This window comes from Coregonus clupeaformis, chromosome 11 (assembly GCF_020615455.1).
Source record: "Coregonus clupeaformis isolate EN_2021a chromosome 11, ASM2061545v1, whole genome shotgun sequence".
NCBI lineage: Eukaryota > Metazoa > Chordata > Actinopteri > Salmoniformes > Salmonidae > Coregonus > Coregonus clupeaformis.
Genome location: NC_059202.1, coordinates 14,819,623 through 14,838,724, shown reverse-complemented (window position 1 = coordinate 14,838,724; position 19,102 = coordinate 14,819,623). Strand labels below are relative to the sequence as shown.

Below are 19,102 nucleotides of genomic sequence, written 5' to 3'. Positions count from 1 at the left end.
AAGTGCCTCTACTCTACTGCTCTATGCCACTACGCAAATGTGATGATATGCATGCAACGCTTTATTATAACAGGTTTTTTTTGGTACCTCAGAGCTCGCCAGGTCACCCCCCTCTCGCGCTCACTTTTTGTTCTGGCAACTCCCGTTTTACAAATTAAGCACAATATTCCTTTCCCTTTCCTTTACTTAATAAGCAAACCTGGTCAGAGCCAGAAAGGGCCATAGGAGCTGGAGCCAATCTCTTGTTTCTGTATCGAGGCAGCTTGATGTACAATAACAACCCCCTGGAACAGGACGCTAACAGGGCATATGGGCCGCGGTCTGTTCAAAAGCAGTGCACTACATAGGGAATAGGGTGCCATTTGCGATGCAATGACAGTAAAAGAGAAGGCATTAGTGTGAAACAACGTTTGTCCATATGTAACGCCGTTTAGATCATTGCGTGTCAAAAAGAAAGTATACGTCAAATAACACTACTTGTTGACCAATCAGGACCTGAGTATGATCACAATCATTTAACACGTTCATTATTTTTAAAAGTAGTTATTACACTACCACTTGTATTTCATATGTCACAGCGATAACAAATCAATTTATAACATTTTTGACATGCATTTTTCTGGATGTTTTTGTTGTTATTCTGTCTCTCACTGTTCAAATAAACCTACCATTAAAATTACAGACTGATCATTTCTTTGTCAGTGGACAAACGTACAAAATCAGCAGGGGATCAAATACTTTTTTCCCTCACTGTATTCACCGATACATGATGCTGGTAAAGCGTTGTCTCATGCACCAGACATACAGTTACTTCGCCAAGCTCTGGGAAAGTGCTGCTCAGAAAAGAAGCTAAATACACTGAGTATACCAAACATTAGGAACACCTTCATAATGGTTCACATTAACACCATCATCCCAGAAACCCTAGACCCACTCAGACCCAATTCACATACTGCCCCAACAAATCCACAGATGACACAATCTCAATTGCACTCCACACTGCCCTTTCCCACCTGGACAAAAGGAACACTTATGTGAGAATGCTGTTCATTGACTACAGCTCAGCGTTCAACACCTAAGCTAAGGACCCTGGGACTAAACACCTCCCTCTGCAACTGGATCCTGGACATCCTGACAGGCCGCCCCCAGGTGGTAAGGGTAGGCAACAACACATCTGCCACGCTGATCCTCAACACGGGGGCCCCTCAGGGGATGTCCTTTGGGTGATGGATCATTTTTGATGTACAAGGGAAACTGCGTTGCAGTTCTTGACACAAACCAGTTCGCCTGGCACCAACTACCATACCCCTTTCAACGGCACTTAAATCTTTGTCTTGCCTATTCACCCTCTGAATGCCACACATACACAATCATGTCTCAATTGTCTCAAGGCTTAAAAATCCTTCTTTAACCTGTCTCCTCCCCTTCATCTACACTGATTTAAGTGGATTTAACAAGTGAGATCCATAAGGGATCGTAGCGTTAATCTGGATTCACCTGGTAAGTCTGTGTCATGGAAAGAGCAGGTGTCCTTAATGTTTTGTAAACTCAGTGTATGTTATACTCAGTAACACTCAGTAATCAGTTATACTGATGTCTGACTTCTGTGTCTAATTGAGGGACATGTTGGATGGCTGGTGTTCAATGGAATGCTGTTTGGAGTAGTTGCAGGGCAAGAGGGTACATAAAAGACCCTGCAGTGTGTATCTGCAAATTTGTCATTTTTTGTACTGCGAGTGACACCTACCTGCAGACATCAACACAAATGCGGAGAACAGGGCGATCTCATCCTCAGACAGGTGCATAGAACACAAGTTCTTCCCAAACTCGAAGACGGAGCTGATCAAGTCGTCACAGCCTGCCAGAGCAAAGGACACAGACACAGAGAGAGAGGGTTGGGGATGAGGATGAGGCAGACCAAAGAGCAAGTCACACTCTTGATCTTTATTGGGGAGAGGCACACAGGCAGAGGGAGGAGAGGTGCAGTGCACTGACAGCACAGGGGAGCATCTGAGGCTGAAGAGGCGATGCTTTTACTGACTTTTCCCTCCCAGACTTGTCCCATTCTGGCAGTTGGGTGGCGTTACACAACCTGGAATGAGGTCACAAATGAGTCTTTTAGTTAGAACAATTATTGGGGATTGTGAGAGACAGGCTGATGCCAGTGCAACTCTGGAGCCCCATCACTCTGCTGCCTCCCCTGTTCCGGCCCCGAGCCTCTCCTTTCTGGAGTACTGTCTGACTGACTGACTGAGGACACTGGAAGGCTTGTTAGGGAGGCCAAATTCATGACACTGAATAGCACAGCATTGTTCCTCTTCAGTCTTGCACACACGCACGAACGTGCATGCACAACGAACACACAGACAGACCGGTTTATGCATTCACACTATGCTTTCACACTGCCGCTAGGACACATTAATTTCCTCCAAAGGCATTTGGATGCACGGGAGAATGCACTGTGGAGAGTCTTAGTAATGTCATGGCATTCAAAAGCAAATGCTATTTGCTTCCACCTGAGATATTCTATGGCTGACTTTCAATGATGGTTTTGATATAACTCTCCCAAAGGGCACTCAATCTGACTTTATTTATTGCAGCCTAACATGAGTTATATGGAGCAGCAGTGATTCAGTAACAACTCTATTCTGCCATATGCATCCACTGGGGAGAGGAGAGAGCCAGGTGAGGCAGGGATGAGTTCTCAGTGTTAGCTTCCTGGCTCTCATTACAGCTTTGACTGTTATAAAGAAATGCAAGCTTGTGCAAATAAGTGCTACACACAAATAAGTACACACACACACACACACACAAGCTCACATTTGCAGACACACATGCACACATGCACACACGTGCACAGCATTGGACACTTGCAGCACTTACCTAATGACTTAAACACATCGGGCCCAGCATACTTTCCATCGAAATAGACTGTGTTGTTTTGAGAGTCGAAGGCACGGCACATTCTCACAAACACAACCTCCAAAGAGCCTGCAGAGGAGACAGAAATACCATCATGCTAAATCTGGGTTCTTCTCTTCCACAGATCTAGTTAGAGTTGCTTGTCAGGCATCACTAGACCCAACACACCATATGCAATATTTTATGGATTTTCCTCCTTAATTGATGTGTTATACCCCCTATTCCTTTTAAACAGAAACCCATTACATAAAAGACTGGAACGAGTAATAACATTACATTTATATTTTGAAAATTGTTACCCTAATAAAAAATGATGGTGAAACACAATGCTGTATACGGCTGTGCTGTGTGGGACTGGATTGGAGGGTAAAGGAGGTGTAATAGAAACCATTACTGCGCTTTATGAGATGGCACAGGTTTAAAATGTCACGTTAGACAAGAGATCTCTGTCACCATTTCATTATTAATATTGGCAACGCTAATGCAAACAAAAACCCAGGGAAAACTGAGATAAATACCCATGGGAGACGGATGTGTTTGTTTATTTCTTTGTGTACATATGTGTGTGTGTTTGTATGTGTGCACTGAGAAGCGATTAGTTTGGGCAGATATCATCAACGGCAGAGCAGAGAGAGGAGGCAGCCTTCATGATAGATAGTGTCTCAGCTCAGCAACACTGTAGTCCCTCTAATGCCTATAAGCCTGAATACTGTTATTCTGTAATGAGCAGAGGGACAGAGACACAGAGGGACAGAGACACAGAGGGAGAGCGACACAGCGGGAGAAAGACACAGAAGGACAGAGACACAGAGGGAGAGAGACATAGGGATAGAGACACAGAGGGACAGAGACACAGAGGGAGAAAGACACAGAGGGAGAAAGACACAGAGGGAGAAAGACACAGAGGGAGAGAGACACAGAGGGAGAGAGACACAGAGGGACAGAGTCAAAGAGGGAGAGAGACACAGAGGGAGAGAGACATAGAGGGACAGAGACACAGAGGGAGAGAGACACAGAGGGACAGAGACACAGAGGGAGAGAGACACAGAGGGAGAGAGACACAGAGGGACAGAGTCAAAGAGGGAGAGAGACACAGAGGGAGAGCGACACAGAGGGACAGAGACACAGAGGGACAGAGGGACAGAGACACAGAGGGAGAGAGACACAGAGGGACAGAGACACAGAGGGAGAGAGACACAGAGGGAGAGATACACAGAGGGACAGAGGGACAGAGACACAGATGGACAGAGGGACAGAGACACAGATGGACAGAGACACAGAGGGAGAGAGACACAGATGGACAGAGACACAGAGGGACAGAGGGACAGAGGGACAGAGACACAGAGGGACAGAGGGACAGAGACACAGATGGACAGAGGGACAGAGACACAGATGGACAGAGACACAGAGGGAGAGAGACACAGATGGACAGAGACACAGAGGGACAGAGGGACAGAGGGACAGAGACACAGAGGGACAGAGACACAGAGGGAGAGAGACACAGAGGGAGAGAGACACAGAGGGACAGAGACACAGAGGGAGAGAGACACAGAGGGACAAAGGAACAGAGGGACAGAGACACAGAGGGACAGAGGAATAGAGGGACAGAGGACACAGAGGGACAGAGACACAGAGGGAGAGAGACACAGAGGGAGAGAGACACAGAGGGAGAGAGACACAGAGGGAGAAAGGAACAGAGGCACAGAGGGACAGAGGAATAGAGGAACAGAGTAACAGAGGGACAGAGGGACAGCGGCACAGAGGGACAGAGGGAGAAAGCAGGCAGGGTGGACACACACAGTCAGTATGTGAGGGAGGCTTTGTGTAGTCAGGTCAGCTATGCCCTTGTGACAATGCCTGGGGGGGGTGGAGGGGGATGTGGGAGAGGGACGGCAGTGGGCCGTGTTGACGGCTGTCATACCTGCTTTCAGTAGCACTATCTGATCATTCTGACACAGCTCCATGAAGCCGTCGATGCGCTTGGCAAACTCCACCACGTACTGGATGGCCTCTGTGATTTTGATAGCACACAGCTGCCACATGACCTCCCGGGGCTAGAGGGAACGAGAGAGAAAAGGCTTATCTGGTGTAGAAAGGATGGGATGGAATTAGCTAGTTGGGTCGTTCCACGAAACGATTCCCTTTTGGGTAGTGTAACTTGAAGAGCACATGTTTAACTTAATAAAAAAACATGTTTTCCAATCTCAAGTGGTTAAATAAAAAAATACTATAGTGAGTGCCTATTAAGTGTCAAATAAAGTAACAGGGTTGACCGTAACAGGGTTGACGATTTCATCTTAAATCAGCCATGAAGCCAGGAAGCTTGTTGTGTGCAACAGGGAGGTGCAATTGAATGCAAGCTTCACAAAATATTTTAAATTGTTAAAACATTTCTAGCCTGTCTATCTATGGGTAACAGGGTTGACGTGTTATGCTCGACCCACTCAGTTTTCCACCACAAAACACCAGAAAATGGCCAAAAAGAGTAGAACCAGCTCACCTGCTTTTACACTATGATTTTACTATCAGTTGTTCAATGTTTATTTGGAAAAAATACTGTATTTAAAAAGGAATAGTTGAACAAGAGCTTAGTTCACATACTGTAACAGGGTTGACCTTAAAATGAGGGACAGATTTTTTGCACCTTAAAATGTATCACTAATCACATGAAATAAATAATCTTCAGAAAGGACTTTGTCAAACCAACAAAATACAATGATGGTGAAAACTTGGAGAAATGTTCAGGATAATTGGGTTAAAATCTTCCTAGAAGTCACAGAGGGTGCACAGAGGGAAATGTCAAAATGATGAATTTTGGCATTTAGCAACCTGATTTATTGAATTTTCCATGTGGTCTATATTAAAGGGCACTTCGTTTAATATAAGGGGCATTTAAAATTCAATATGAGTGCACGATTTCTACTTCATATACCTGGGGCGGCAGGTAGCTTAGTGGTTAAGAGTGTTGTGCCAGTAACCGAAAGGTCGCTGGTTCTAATCCCCGAGCTGACCAGGTGAAAAATCTGTTGATGTGCCCTTGAGCAAGGCACTTAACCCTAATTGCTCTGGATAAGAGCGTCTGCTAAATGACTAAAACGTAAATGATATACACTGAGTGTACAACACATTAAGAAAACCTTCCTAATATTGATGTCCTTTGGGTGGTAGATCATTCTTGATACACACAGGAAATTGATGAGTGTGAAAAACCCAGCAGAGTTGCAGTTCTTGACACAAACCGGTGTGCCTGACACCTACTACCATACCTGTTCAAAGTCACTTAAATCTTTTGTCTTGCCTATTCACCCTCTGAATGGCACACATACACAATCCATGTCTCAATTGTCTGAAGGCTTAAAAATCATTTTTTAGCATGTCTCCTCACCTTATTCTACACTGATTGAAGTGGATTTAACAAGTGACATCAATAAGGGATCATAGCTTTCACCTGGATTCACCTGGTCAGTCTATGTCATGGAAAGAGCAGGTGTCCTTAATGTTTTGTATACTCAGTGTATATCAAAGGGATGCAAAAGGAACTCATTTTGTGGAATGACCCAGGAGTTGTGTTTTGTTGGCAGAACAGTGAGGCAGGTAATGAAGCTGTAGTGTGAATACTGGTAATATGGTCGTGATACTGGTGATGGAAGGTGGACGTTTTCCGTACCTTGGTCTGGTAGCTCTCCATCTCCTCCTGCAAGAAGGCCTGCCAGGTCATCTGCTGCAGCTCCTCTCTCAGGTACTGACACGTCTCCATGTGGGACTTGGAGATGTTCTGGGCCAGGTGCTCTGCAACACAACCACATAGCACAGCACAGCACATCAGAACAGTGTCAAACCTGAACGCTGCTCACAGGGAATGGGAAGACTTCACAGATGAACTACGCAACAGAAAAATACAATTTATTTACTGAGCTTTCAACTAGGAGGAGGAGAGTGTGGACATTTCCTTTTACTGCCTCCAGGAAGCTCCCAGCTGAAGGTTCAGCCAAACCCAATCTAGCTGTGACACAAACACAGGGGGAGGGGCAGTCAGCCGCACAATATTACTCATTGAAACAAAGGTCATTTGTTCAGAGAGAAATATTGAGTATAAAACTGTAAATGGTTTTGAAAACACATCTGTTAAAAGGAGTTCCAAGGCACAGGGGAGCCTAAAAAAATGATTTCCCCAGATGAGTGCCCTGCTGGATCCTGATTGGCCCTAATTAATGGAAACTAATTACAAAAAAGAGGCTATTTTAATGAGTGTTGGAGATGAGTCTCCAACCTCTTGCTATTTTAAGAAACCTTTGTGTCATTTGCCCCACGGTTGAGTTGTTCAACCCCCTCCTATCTCCCCCCTGGTCCTCACCTAGCTCAGCCATGGACACGGTGGGGGATGTCTCTCCGTTGGTAAAGGAGCAGTAGGGAAAGAAGCCTGAACCGGGGGCGAAGTCGCAGATGGGCTCAGGCTTGATGCCATTGATGTCCAGGCCGGACTGGTCAGGGGAGGGCTGGATGTCCAGGTAGAAGCTGCTGACTGCTGAGTCGGGCTTGCTACCGTCGGGGGTGTGGCCGTCCATATAGCCACTGAGGTCATCGTGGAGCTCTGTGAGGCCATTGGCCGAGAGGCCGTAGGTAGGCGTGAGTGGCTCTGCCTCGCCGGGCTGCTGGTGGTCGCGCTGCGCCTGCTGCAGCCGGTGTTTCTGCACCTCCGCATACAGGCTGTCCCGCTGCTTCTTTGACATGCGCCCAAACTTTACCGCTGTAGGGAGAGAAAGAGGGAGAGAGCAGACACTCCTTTACTACTGACACTGACATAACACTCGCCTGTGACTCTAGTTTATCCTGTCTATAACAGGTAAGGAGATTGATGTGTTTCAGGAGGTATTAGCATAGCAGCCAGCATTACGAAACCTTCAACACTAACATCTTTATTGCATAAAAACTCCACCGGGGGAGCAGCCTACAGTAAGCCAGAATGAGTCACAGTTTACGGGCCAACTCATACCCATTTCAGACCCTTATTTACCACTTTCTTGGAGGTATACCCTTTTCATACATATCAGTGGGTAACTGGCAAATTGGGAAGGGTGGGGGGTGTTGTTAAACCATTGAGGGTGTTTGCATTTCAAATTAGGGAGGCATTAAACAATGGAAGTGTTAATGAATTTACTGGCAAAAAAGCAGAGAACTATTCACACAGACCTGATACCTGTATTTTGGTTACAGGGTCTATGAAAATGAGGGAATTATGACTCGGTCTTTAGGTGGCTTTAATTTACCATGTTTTTTTTTTTTTACCCCTACCCCTTACAGATATACCAAAAAGCTGTTAGAAAAAAGCAGGCATGGTAAAAAAATTTGATTTTGGTTTGTGTATGAAAGGGATATCAGATACAAGACAAGCTTTGTGTTTCACGGAGCCCTTCAGACTAAACAGAGCTGGTCCTGAGAGTGAGCCCCCTCAGCTCAGCCAGTGTTCTGTGGACTGGCAGAGTGTCAGACGGCCCATGTGTGTGTGGACAGAGTGGAAGTGAGCGTAGCGGAGCAGAGCGGAGCAGAGGGGAGCACGGGCAGATGGGCTCTGGTGTTGCTGAGTGAAGGCTGGAGTCACCTTGGCCTGTCCTGATAGCGTGTGCGTGGTCTGTGTGTGTCTTTTGCTGCCAACTTACCCCACGGCCATGCCGGTTACTAGTGGAATGTACACAGTCAATGACATCTGTCTTGACCAGATTTTCCCAGACTCTGTCCTGCCACCCTAGATGGGTGCACGTTTTGGTTTTTGCCCTAGCACTACACAGCTGATTCAAATAATCAAAACTTGATGATGAGTTGGTTATTTGAATCAGCTGTGTAATGCTAGGGCAAAAACTAAAACGTGCACCCAGTTTGGGAAACCCTGGTCTAGACCACAATTCTCTACTCTGATTACAGGATCTTATCGCGGGCCGTGACAGGCCTATTCTCCCCAGCCCATCCTGGCCCTGCCCTGCAGGAGACCCCCTCCTCCCTCATAGACACTCACATGTGTGCTCCCGCGTCTCACCTGCACCAGTCCAGCACTAATGACACCTCCTAACAACCCTCCATTCATCAAACCTACAGTGCCTTGCAAAAGTATTCATCCCCCTTGGGTTTTTCCTATTTTGTTGCATTACAACCTGTAATTTAAATGGGGTTTTATTTGGATTTCATGTAGTCCCCTGTAGCTCAGTTGGTAGAATTGCACTTGCAACGCCAGGGTTGCGGATTCGTTTCCCACGGGGGGCCAGCATGAAAATGTATGCACTCACTAACTGTAAGTCGCTCTGGATAAGAGCGTCTGCTAAAATGTAAATGTAATGGACATACACAAAATAGTCCAAATTGGTGAAGTGAAATGAAAAAAATATCTTGTTTCAATAAATTCAAAAAAATTAATAACGGAAAAGTGGTGCGTGCATATGTATTCACCCCTTTGCTATAAAGCCCCTAAATAAGATCTGGTGCAACCAAATACCTTCAGAAGTCACATAATTAGTAAAATAAAGTTCACCTGTGTGCAATCTAAGTGTCACATGATCTCAGTATATATACACCTGTTCTGAAAGGCCCCAGAGTCTGCAACACCACTAAGCAAGGGGCACCACCAAGCAAGCGGCACCATGAAGACCAAGATGCTCTCCAAACAGATCAGGGACAAAGTTGTGGAGAAGTACAGATCAGGGTTGGTTTATAAAAAAATATCCGCAACTTTGAACATCCTACGGAGCACCATTAAATACATTATTAAAAAATTGAAAGAATATGGCACCACAACAAACCTGCCAAGAGAGGGCCGCCCACCAAAACTCATGGACCAGGCAAGGAGGGCATTAATCAGAGAGGCAACAAAGAGACCAAAGATAACCCTGAAGGTGCTGCAAAGCTCCAGAGCTGAGATTGGAGTATCTGTCCATAGGACTACTTCAAGCCGTACACTCCACAAAGCTGGGCTTTACGGAAGAGTGGCCAGAAAAAAGCCATTGTTTAAAGAAAAAAATAAGCAGCCAAAAGCCATGTGGGAGACTCCCCATATACAGTGGGGAGAACAAGTATTTGATACACTGCCAATTTTGCAGGTTTTCCTACTTACAAAGCATGTAGAGGTCTGTAATTTTTTATCATAGGTACACTTCAACTGTGAGAGACGGAATCTAAAACAAAAATCCTGAAAATCACATTGTATGATTTTTAAGTAATTAATTTGCATTTTATTGCATGACATAAGTATTTGATCACCTACCAACCAGTAAGAATTCCGGCTCTCACAGACCTGTTAGTTTTTCTTTAAGAAGCCCTTCTGTTCTCCACTCATTACCTGTATTAACTGCACCTGTTTGAACTCGTTACCTGTATTAACTGCACCTGTTTGAACTCGTTACCTGTATAAAAGACAGAAAAAACAGACTCCAACCTCTCCACAATGGCCAAGACCAGAGAGCTGTGTAAGGACATCAGGGATAAAATTGTAGACCTGCACAAGGCTGGGATGGGCTACAGGACAAAAGGCAAGCAGCTTGGTGAGAAGGCAACAACTGTTGGCACAATTATTAGAAAATGGAAGAAGTTCAAGATGACGGTCAATCACCCTCGGTCTGGGGCTCCATGCAAGATCTCACCTCGTGGGGCATCAATGATCATGAGGAAGGTGAGGGATCAGCCCAGAACTACACGGTCAATGACCTGAAAAGAGCTGGGACCACAGTCTCAAAGAAAACCATTAGTAACACACTACACCGTCATGGATTAAAATCCTGCAGCGCACGCAAGGTCCCCCTGCTCAGCACAGTCCAGGCCCGTCTGAAGTTTGCCAATGACCATCTGGATGATCCAGAGGAGGAATGGGAGAAGGTCATGTGGTCTGATGAGACAAAAATAGAGCTTTTTGGTCTAAACTCCACTCGCTGTGTTTGGAGGAAGAAGAAGGATGAGTACAACCCCAAGAACACCATGGAGGTGGAAACATCATTCTTTGGGGATGCTTTTCTGCAAAGGGGACAGGACGACTGCACCGTATTGAGGGGAGGATGGATGGGGCCATGTATCGCGAGATCTTGGCCAACAACCTCCTTCCCTCAGTAAGAGCATTGAAGATGGGTCATGGCTGGGTCTTCCAGTATGACAACGACCCAAAACACACAGCCAGGGCAACTAAGAAGTGGCTCCGTAAGAAGCATCTCAAGGTCCTGGAGTGGCCTAGCCAGTCTCCAGACCTGAACCCAATAGAAAATCTTTGGAGGGAGCTGAAAGTCTGTATTGCCCAGCGACAGCCCTGAAACCTGAAGGATCTGGAGAAGGTCTGTATGGAGGAGTGGGCCAAAATCCCTGCCTCAGTGTGTGCAAACCTGGTCAAGACCTACAGGAAATGTATGATCTCTGTAATTGCAAACAAAGGTTTCTGTACCAAATTTTAAGTTCTGTTTTCTGATGTATCAAATACTTATGTCATGCAATAAAATGCAAATTAATTACTTAAAAATCATACAATGTGATTTTCTGGATTTTTGTTTTAGATTCCGTCTCTCACAGTTGAAGTGTACCTATGATAAAAATGACAGACCTCTACATGCTTTGTAAGTAGGAAAACCTACAAAATCGTCAGTGTATCAAATACTTGTTCTCCCCACTGTATATGGAAGAAGGTACTCTAGTCAGATGAGACTAAAATTGAGCTTTTTGGCCATCAAGGAAAACGGTATGTCTGGCGCACACCCCAAACCTCTCATCACCCCGAGAACACCATCCGGTGGTGCCAGCATCATACTGTGGGGATGTTTTTCATCAGCAGGGACTGGAAAACTGATCAGAATTGAAGGAATGATGGATGGCGCTAAATACAGGGAAATTCTTGAGGGAAACCTGTTTCAGTCTTCCAGAGATTTGAGACTGGGACGGAGGTTCACCTTCCAGCAGGATAATGACCCTAAGCATACTGCTAAAGCAACACTTGAGTTGTTTAAGGGGAAACATTTAAATGTCTTAGAATGGCCTAGTCAAAGCCCAGACCTCAATCCAATTGAGAATATGTGGTATGACTTAAAGATTGCTGTACACCAGTGGAACCCATCCAACTTGAAGGAGCTGGAGCAGTTTTGCCTTGAAGAATGGGCAAAAACCCCAGTGGCTAGATGTGCCAAGCTTATAGAGACATACCCCAAGAGAATTGCAGCTGTAATTGCTGCAAAAGGTGGCTCTACAAAGTATTGACTTTGGGAGGGGTGAATAGTTATGCACGCTCAAGTTTTCTGTTTTTTTTTTTGTCTTAATTGTTGTTGGTTTCACAAGAAAATATATTTTGCATCTTCAAAGAGGTAGGCATGTTGTGTAAATCAAATGATACAAACGCCCCAAAAATCCATTTTAATTCCAGGTTGTAAGGCAACAAAATAGGAAAAATGCCAAGGGGGGTGAATCCTTTCGCAAGCCACTGTACTTTCTGTCACACCTGTGTGTTCTGTGTGTGTGTTTTGCTGCCAACTTACCCCACGGCCACGCCAGTTACTAGTAGAACGTACACAGGCAATGACGTCAATGACGTCTGTCTAGACCACCATTTTCTACTCTAACCACATTAAGGGTGGTGTCCTTTATGATGTAACAATCTGTTGCATCTATCTTTAATTCAGTAAGAGCATATAGTTGTTCTATTTGTCTATAATGTCCTATTTACTTTCATGTGTTGTCCTGCCTTAGAAGCATGTCTGTCCCCTCCTGTCAAGTTGATGCTGTACGTACCGTCCCGTGACATGCCCACTGCTAGACACTTCTGCAGCCGGCAGTGCTGGCAGCGGTTGCGGCTGGTGCGGTCGATCAGGCAGTTTTTCTGACGGGGGCATGAGTAGGCCGCATTGCTCTGCTGACTCCTCCTGAAGAAGCCCTAAGACCGGAGAGAGGGAGGGGGAGACAGCCCTGATTATAATATTAACCACAGTGGCCCTGCTGTATCCAATGACGGATTTGCTTTTATTCCTCTAAACATAAAAGGATCTTGTGTTTCACTGGTACTTATTGAGAGTGATGAAGCCGACAATATTAATCACTATGGAGGGTACTGTTGCTAAAATAATGTACAAGAATACTACCATGCCATTGCTTTGCAGGCTATTGTGTTCTAGTGTCAGTTGTATAAAGAGCTATGTCGTTTTATTGAAGGGGTGGTGTGTTTTAATAATGTGTACTGCAGGGGGTGGTGTGTTTGGCTATGATCGTAATGGTAGGCAGTACATTTCTATAGTCTGGGTTATTAGTGTGTGTGGCACTAAAGGATGGCACACAGGATGGTACACCCACCCCGATTGGATTCCTCATCCTTTGACTTAATGAATTGATTCCGGCACATCATTAACATGCCCCACTCAACTGCTCCATACGCATATGTCTTAATTAGCTGCTCATTGACTGTTTAATTACAAGAAAACAGCTGACAGCTGCCAAGTTGCTTCATAATGGCAGCCATTATGGGAGCCGGGCTAGAACTGCTGGTGACAAGCAGCACTCTTTAATAATGCTGTGATTTATGGTCCAAACTCTTGTACTCGCACATATCATTAAATGCCTCTCTGCCTGGAGTAATTAGCAATCATTAAAGATACATTTCAGCAGCTTATTCTTCAGCGTTTTGTTTCTCCCGGCAGCTAGCTCCTGTCTGAGGGAGCGAGAGAGAGGTGCACTGAGGAGCAGCTGAAAGAGCCTCTGTCTCTCTGTAACACAGGAGGAAAACAGCAAAGGTGCTTCTGCCTGTCAGAGGAATACTAATGACTCGCCTGGTGACAAGCACAGGATCAAGAATACACTAGAAGCACAAAATACATTCCCCTTAACGTGAATGCCTGGTGTATTTGAAACAGTACAAAAGCTAGCTTCAATAAAAGCGGCATACAGCCAACAATCCCCTATAATTCAAAGCACTTCTTCTTTTGATGATTTTATTTCAAGAAAAGCAAGCTGCAGCAGAAGCAGAAACACTGAAGCAGCATGTCCCTGGGAGGGAGAGGCAGTACAAGGCAGAGGAGTCACATTGTCCTGCTAATAGTGAGGCTCTGTGATGTCCTCTGTGTGGCTTGACCACTTTAATGACGATGCTCTCTGTGTGTTTACACTTTATAGTCTCTCGCAAGATTGTTTCAAAAGTTAGACATCATGTTCAAAGGTATTTCTTTGTAAGTTTCTCCACTTTTCTGCTTCCTGTCTCTCTCCTTTCCCCCTAACACCCACATGATCATTTCTGGGAGCTTACCTTACAGCCTTCACATGTTATCACACCGTAATGGATGCCTGATGATTTGTCTCCACAGATCTTGCAGGGAATTATTTCGATTTGAGCTGGAGAGAAGAAGAAAAAAAATGAACATTTTGCTGTCACAAGTCACAGAACAACACCTTCACCATGGATGCATGGTGATACATGAAAGAGCACTGTGCTTCAAAAACATCTCATCCGGTTGCTTTGAATCCTCACTTCCACACAACACGACGAGTCGTGCATGAAGGAGGCCATTTTGAGTCTTCACTGAGCCACGAGCTAACCACTTTAAATGTGTGAATTTATATTGCAGGCACAAATTACATAAGGAAAAGTCACAGCCCTACTGAATAACAAAGACTACCATTCACCCACATGACTGGACTCCAGTGGAAAACATGACTTCAAAACCCGCTAAACCCAAGCAGTAAACCCAGATTAAATCCAGTATGGCCACAAAACAATTATAACATTCGTATTGGGCTGGTGAGTAGCTATATGATGCCCAGAGAGGTGGTCGGAAGGGAGAGGATGGAGGCTGTTGGTTGAAACAGTAGTAAAGTGCAGTAGAGTTCAGTGAGGGTGATAGTGTTCCGCTGCTGACAGGCTTGTGTGTGATTTAGCGGGCACAGAGGACACAGGCATGGGGGGGACAGGTCTCATCCATCCCGGTCTCCTGTTCAGGAGCAGAGCAGCAGGCCACAGGGCAGCAGGACACAGAGAGGCGGCTGAGACACAGAACTCCCAGCCTGTGCTACAGCTCTCATGCTTTATCACTGCAACCTCTGACGCAACGTCTCTCTCTGCCTCTACACTAGATCTATATCTATAATGCCAGCATCTCAGACTGCAACTGCTACAGCACGCCGTAGCACCAGACAAACTATGCTATCTGATCTACACTGAGGAAAGATTACAGTTGGATTCCTGCTCAATAGTGGCTCCCTCCAACTGCACAGATAGCCAATCACAGCACAGAGCACTATGAAACCGCCTACTTTTACTAGTGCTGAAAATGTATAATTTGACTCTTCATGAGCCTTTCCAACCAGTACGCACTATGACAAGGTAGTCTCTCCACTAGCTTTATACACCAGGCCTAGTCCTCTTCTAAAGTGATCTGTCTTCCAGGCCAGGGTAGATAGGAGCTCTGTATTACTTAGATACACCTTCACAGCCAATCCCTTCAAATTCATTTGATCACATCAAATGGGCCTTCACTGAAGCTCCATCCAGAGGACTCAGAGCCCATTTAATCAGCTGCCTGGGAGCATCTGTTGTGTCATGTGGATAATGTCAGTGTCCCTGAGGCATGCCCAGAGGAGGGCCGCTGATCCACTAACCCTGTACCACTTTACACACACAGTCCCTCCATTCAGGAATCTCTGTTAGCCTGCTTTCTTATCACTGGTAGAGTCAACCAGACCTCTTCCCTAGAAGCAGAATTAGCCTACATTTCAGTCAAATTAACAAAGACAGCAGTGGCACATGCACCAGTCAGTTCTCATATGGAAAACACCTCAGATGGTTGTGTATCCTGCTGTACAATGGGGGCTAATGCACCTAGTCTGCCTAGATTAGAGGGAAAACAAACCAGGAGCCAGGTTTTGACAGGCTCGCTGAGAGGGTTACTTTATAATTAATCATTATGAATTTCTGCATTGTGTCGAGTCGGTTGTTGTTTTGGTTATCTCTGTATGAACACTGGCATTATGGGCAGTGCACTCCATTGTTTGTTTTTGTGTTCTCCCTGCATGAGCATTAGCGGTGCAGTGTGTTGCGACTCCTTTAGAATTTTTTGCCTCATTACTTACATAATAAGTGAAGCGTGCAGTAATTAAAGGCCCAATGCAGCCATTGCTATATCAATATCAAATAATTTCTGGGTAACAAGCAAAAAAACTATTTCTCAAGCAATACTTTTGCTAGGACTGTCTGGGAGTGGGGAGGGGAAAACTTAAAACTAGCTGTTATTGGCAGAGAGGTTTGGAACTTTCTTTGTTATTGGTCTATTAATCAATTTACCGCTTGGTGATGTCACCAGGCAAGATGAAACTTCCGCCCATGCAAACAGGCTTTTTAGAAGGTCCTGTGTAGATTATATTTTCAACCAGCAACTATCAGGAAAAAACGCTGACCACATTTTTTCACACTTTTACAGAGTTAGTTTCAATAACTGTTGTACAATATGATACAAAACACAGGAAAAACATAATCATGACTGCAATGGGCCTTTAAAGCTGGCTGGGGTGGTGATGGAGAAACAGGGCTGTGTTGGCGGGCCCTGGCCATTGGGTGGCAGTGCAGGGCTGTCACTATGACTGTGTCTGTAGCTGCCTCCTCTCCACTGAGCCAGCTTCCAGCTTCCAGCCCCCTCTCTTGCCCACAGGCTCCAGGCTCTGAGCTCCTACAGGCTTAGGCTGCTGCTCGTCTCCCCTAACCCCCCATAACCTAGCTGCGAGAAGAAGCAGGGCTGGCTAGATGCTCGCTCAGGCCTGACAGAGACTGTGCCACATCACGTGAAAGCAGAGGGAGTGGAAACGGCGGTGCGCCGGGCCAGGCTGGGCACACACACAGATGAGGATAGCTCACAAAGCCCTATCTGCAGCAGCGAGGACCTGAATGCACCAAGCCTCACCAGCTAACACCCTCTACTCCACAAACCTCTGAATGCTCGGTGCACTCAACAGTAAAAAAGGGTTTGTCTCCAGTCTGGCTAGGGGATGCTTTGTGGTTTGTTATGTAAAAAAAGAACCCAATCTAAATCTATGGTCATTTTAATCATGAAATAAGCAGTTTTCTGGTAGAGATACATAAAGAATAAATACAGAATAATGACATCAAATAAGCCATTAAGTTACCTATGCCATCAGTTCAAGTCAATATTTGGGTATAACTGAGCAAGCTGCACTCTTGAATGGCTGGTCCTGGGGCTCCCAGTCAGACTACACTTCAAATAGTGTGAGTGGTTTAAAATGAATTCACACAGGGGGCGATGGTCAAACAGAAAGGCACTGTGCCTGAGTACTTCAGATCTGGGAGTCAATATCTATTGACACGAGCTGTGGTGTTAACTGCCTCTCTGTGTGAGGCAGGCAGCTGCTGGCTCTGTGTCTGGGCTTGACCAGCGCTGCTCACTGCTGCTGAACCCATTCACAGTGCCTGCCTGCCTGTCTCCCAGCCTGCCTGTCTCCCTGCCTGTCTCCCTGCCTGCCTGTCCCCCTGCCTGCATGTCTCCCTGCCTGCCTGTCTCCCCTGTCTCCCTGCCTGCCTGCCTGCAATGCTCCCTCACTGCCTCTCTGCCTGCCCGCCTGCCTGCCAGGCAGCCCTGCCCGCCCGCCTGCCTGACAGGCAGCCCTGCCGCCTGCTTAGGACATCAAAGCCAGGCACAGTGAGACGGGCAGTCATGCTAAAGCCCATCTCAGCAGTCTCCCATTACTCACAGCACTGTGAGATGGCCTCCACACACAGGCCACATCAAAGAGAAGGGGGACCTGCTGAAGCACACAGATAATGTTCTGTGAATCCTACCGCAGCATTCACACCATCACAAAATACCCATCCACAGAAATAATGAAAAAGGTAATGACTAAGATAAGGTGGAGGATAAAACCCTGGTGTGGGTGGCTTTCGGATTTCACAATGGATAGCGCATGGAGAGAGGACTGTGTAGTAGCCTAGCTTCATGTTGTATTGAAGTCCAGCTCCTCATAGGGCACAGCTTGTTAGAGGGGCTCTGTCTGTGTCCGTCGCTGTGCAGACACTGATTCACATCACATAAAGGCCCTTTGGAGACTGAGGATGACGTGTCACTCAGAGCACATGTTGAAGCCCCATCTGTGTCCCCCTCTGCCCTTCACTGTGTACCAAACAGCCCTGAGATCAAAGCCCACATGAAGAGAACACTGCATTTATTAAAGCCCAGAAAATGAACAGAAAATCGTTTACACAATGAAAACAATGGTTTTGCCTTACCCATGCTAACTGCTCCCCGGCACTCTGTCATAGCGTACTGCGTTCTGTAGCTATCGCTTTAGCGCTGACATAAGCGTTACAAAGACAGTTGTTGTCAGAGTGAGCCTTTTCCCCTGCGCCTCTCAAATATGCTATAGCTTCATTTGTACCTGGAGAGCATAATTTAGGAGCGAGGAAAAGTGTGATGTTGACAAAATATATTGAAGGTATATAAATTATTAAAGGTTGATCCTTTAATGGTGAATATTGGATGTGAATTCTTAATGTTACATTGCTACTCATTGGAGACAAGGTTGTTGTCTACAGTTAAGTAGCTAAGGTGCTCAACATCGTCTGAGGTAAAAAAAACTAAAACACATTAGCACCTTTTTATTTTCAGAATGGCATTTTTTTTTCTAAACACAAACAATATACTGTAAAAATGGATTAGCGCAGGAACGTGCATAGCAGTGCAAATACACTGACATATACAAATCATTACAGAGGCTCCATCTCCTAGTTATTCCCTCCTAGTTATTTCCTGGACCACTGGACTACTGTACTGACATAACCTTTAGAAGATTAGGATGATCCCTTACATTACAGGCACAAACTGAGGCTGACAGCTATTAGATCATTGGACTACTACACCTACTACAAGGGTGTTACATGTAGAGTAATAAAATATACACCATATCTCTGAGTGATGGAAGACCTCATAGAGTAAGGTATACTGTCTTCATCTGCCCTTTCATTGGACACATCTGTGGTGTGTATTCCAACATTATTAAATGGATAATTAATTTGAAGCGTATATTTGTGGTAAAAGCCTCTTACCAAGAGGCAGAAAATGTAAGACTGCAGCTATAGTGGTGGGAATGTTGTAAGGGTGGGGGTGTGAGTGTGTTGACAGCTGTCAGTGACCAAATGACGCAAGCCAGTGGGCTCATATTGGAGATTATGTAAGTGATTGGACAG

The 19,102-nt window shown here is 45.5% G+C and overlaps 1 protein-coding gene across 2 annotated transcripts in view; it reads right to left on the bottom strand.

Moving 5' to 3' along the window:
* Positions 1-19,102, bottom strand: part of LOC121576616 (nuclear receptor ROR-alpha A-like) — a 291,217-nt gene that overhangs the window by 9,277 nt on the left and 262,838 nt on the right. For both annotated transcript variants that reach the window (XM_041889904.2, XM_041889905.2), the window contains 7 exons: positions 14,165-14,250; positions 12,664-12,805; positions 7,277-7,669; positions 6,590-6,711; positions 4,844-4,976; positions 2,884-2,991; positions 1,748-1,858 (listed from right to left, as the gene is read on the bottom strand). In XM_041889904.2, coding sequence (XP_041745838.1) covers positions 1,748-1,858; positions 2,884-2,991; positions 4,844-4,976; positions 6,590-6,711; positions 7,277-7,669; positions 12,664-12,805; positions 14,165-14,250 — 1,095 coding nt within the window. The remainder of the gene's footprint in view (positions 1-1,747; positions 1,859-2,883; positions 2,992-4,843; positions 4,977-6,589; positions 6,712-7,276; positions 7,670-12,663; positions 12,806-14,164; positions 14,251-19,102) is intronic.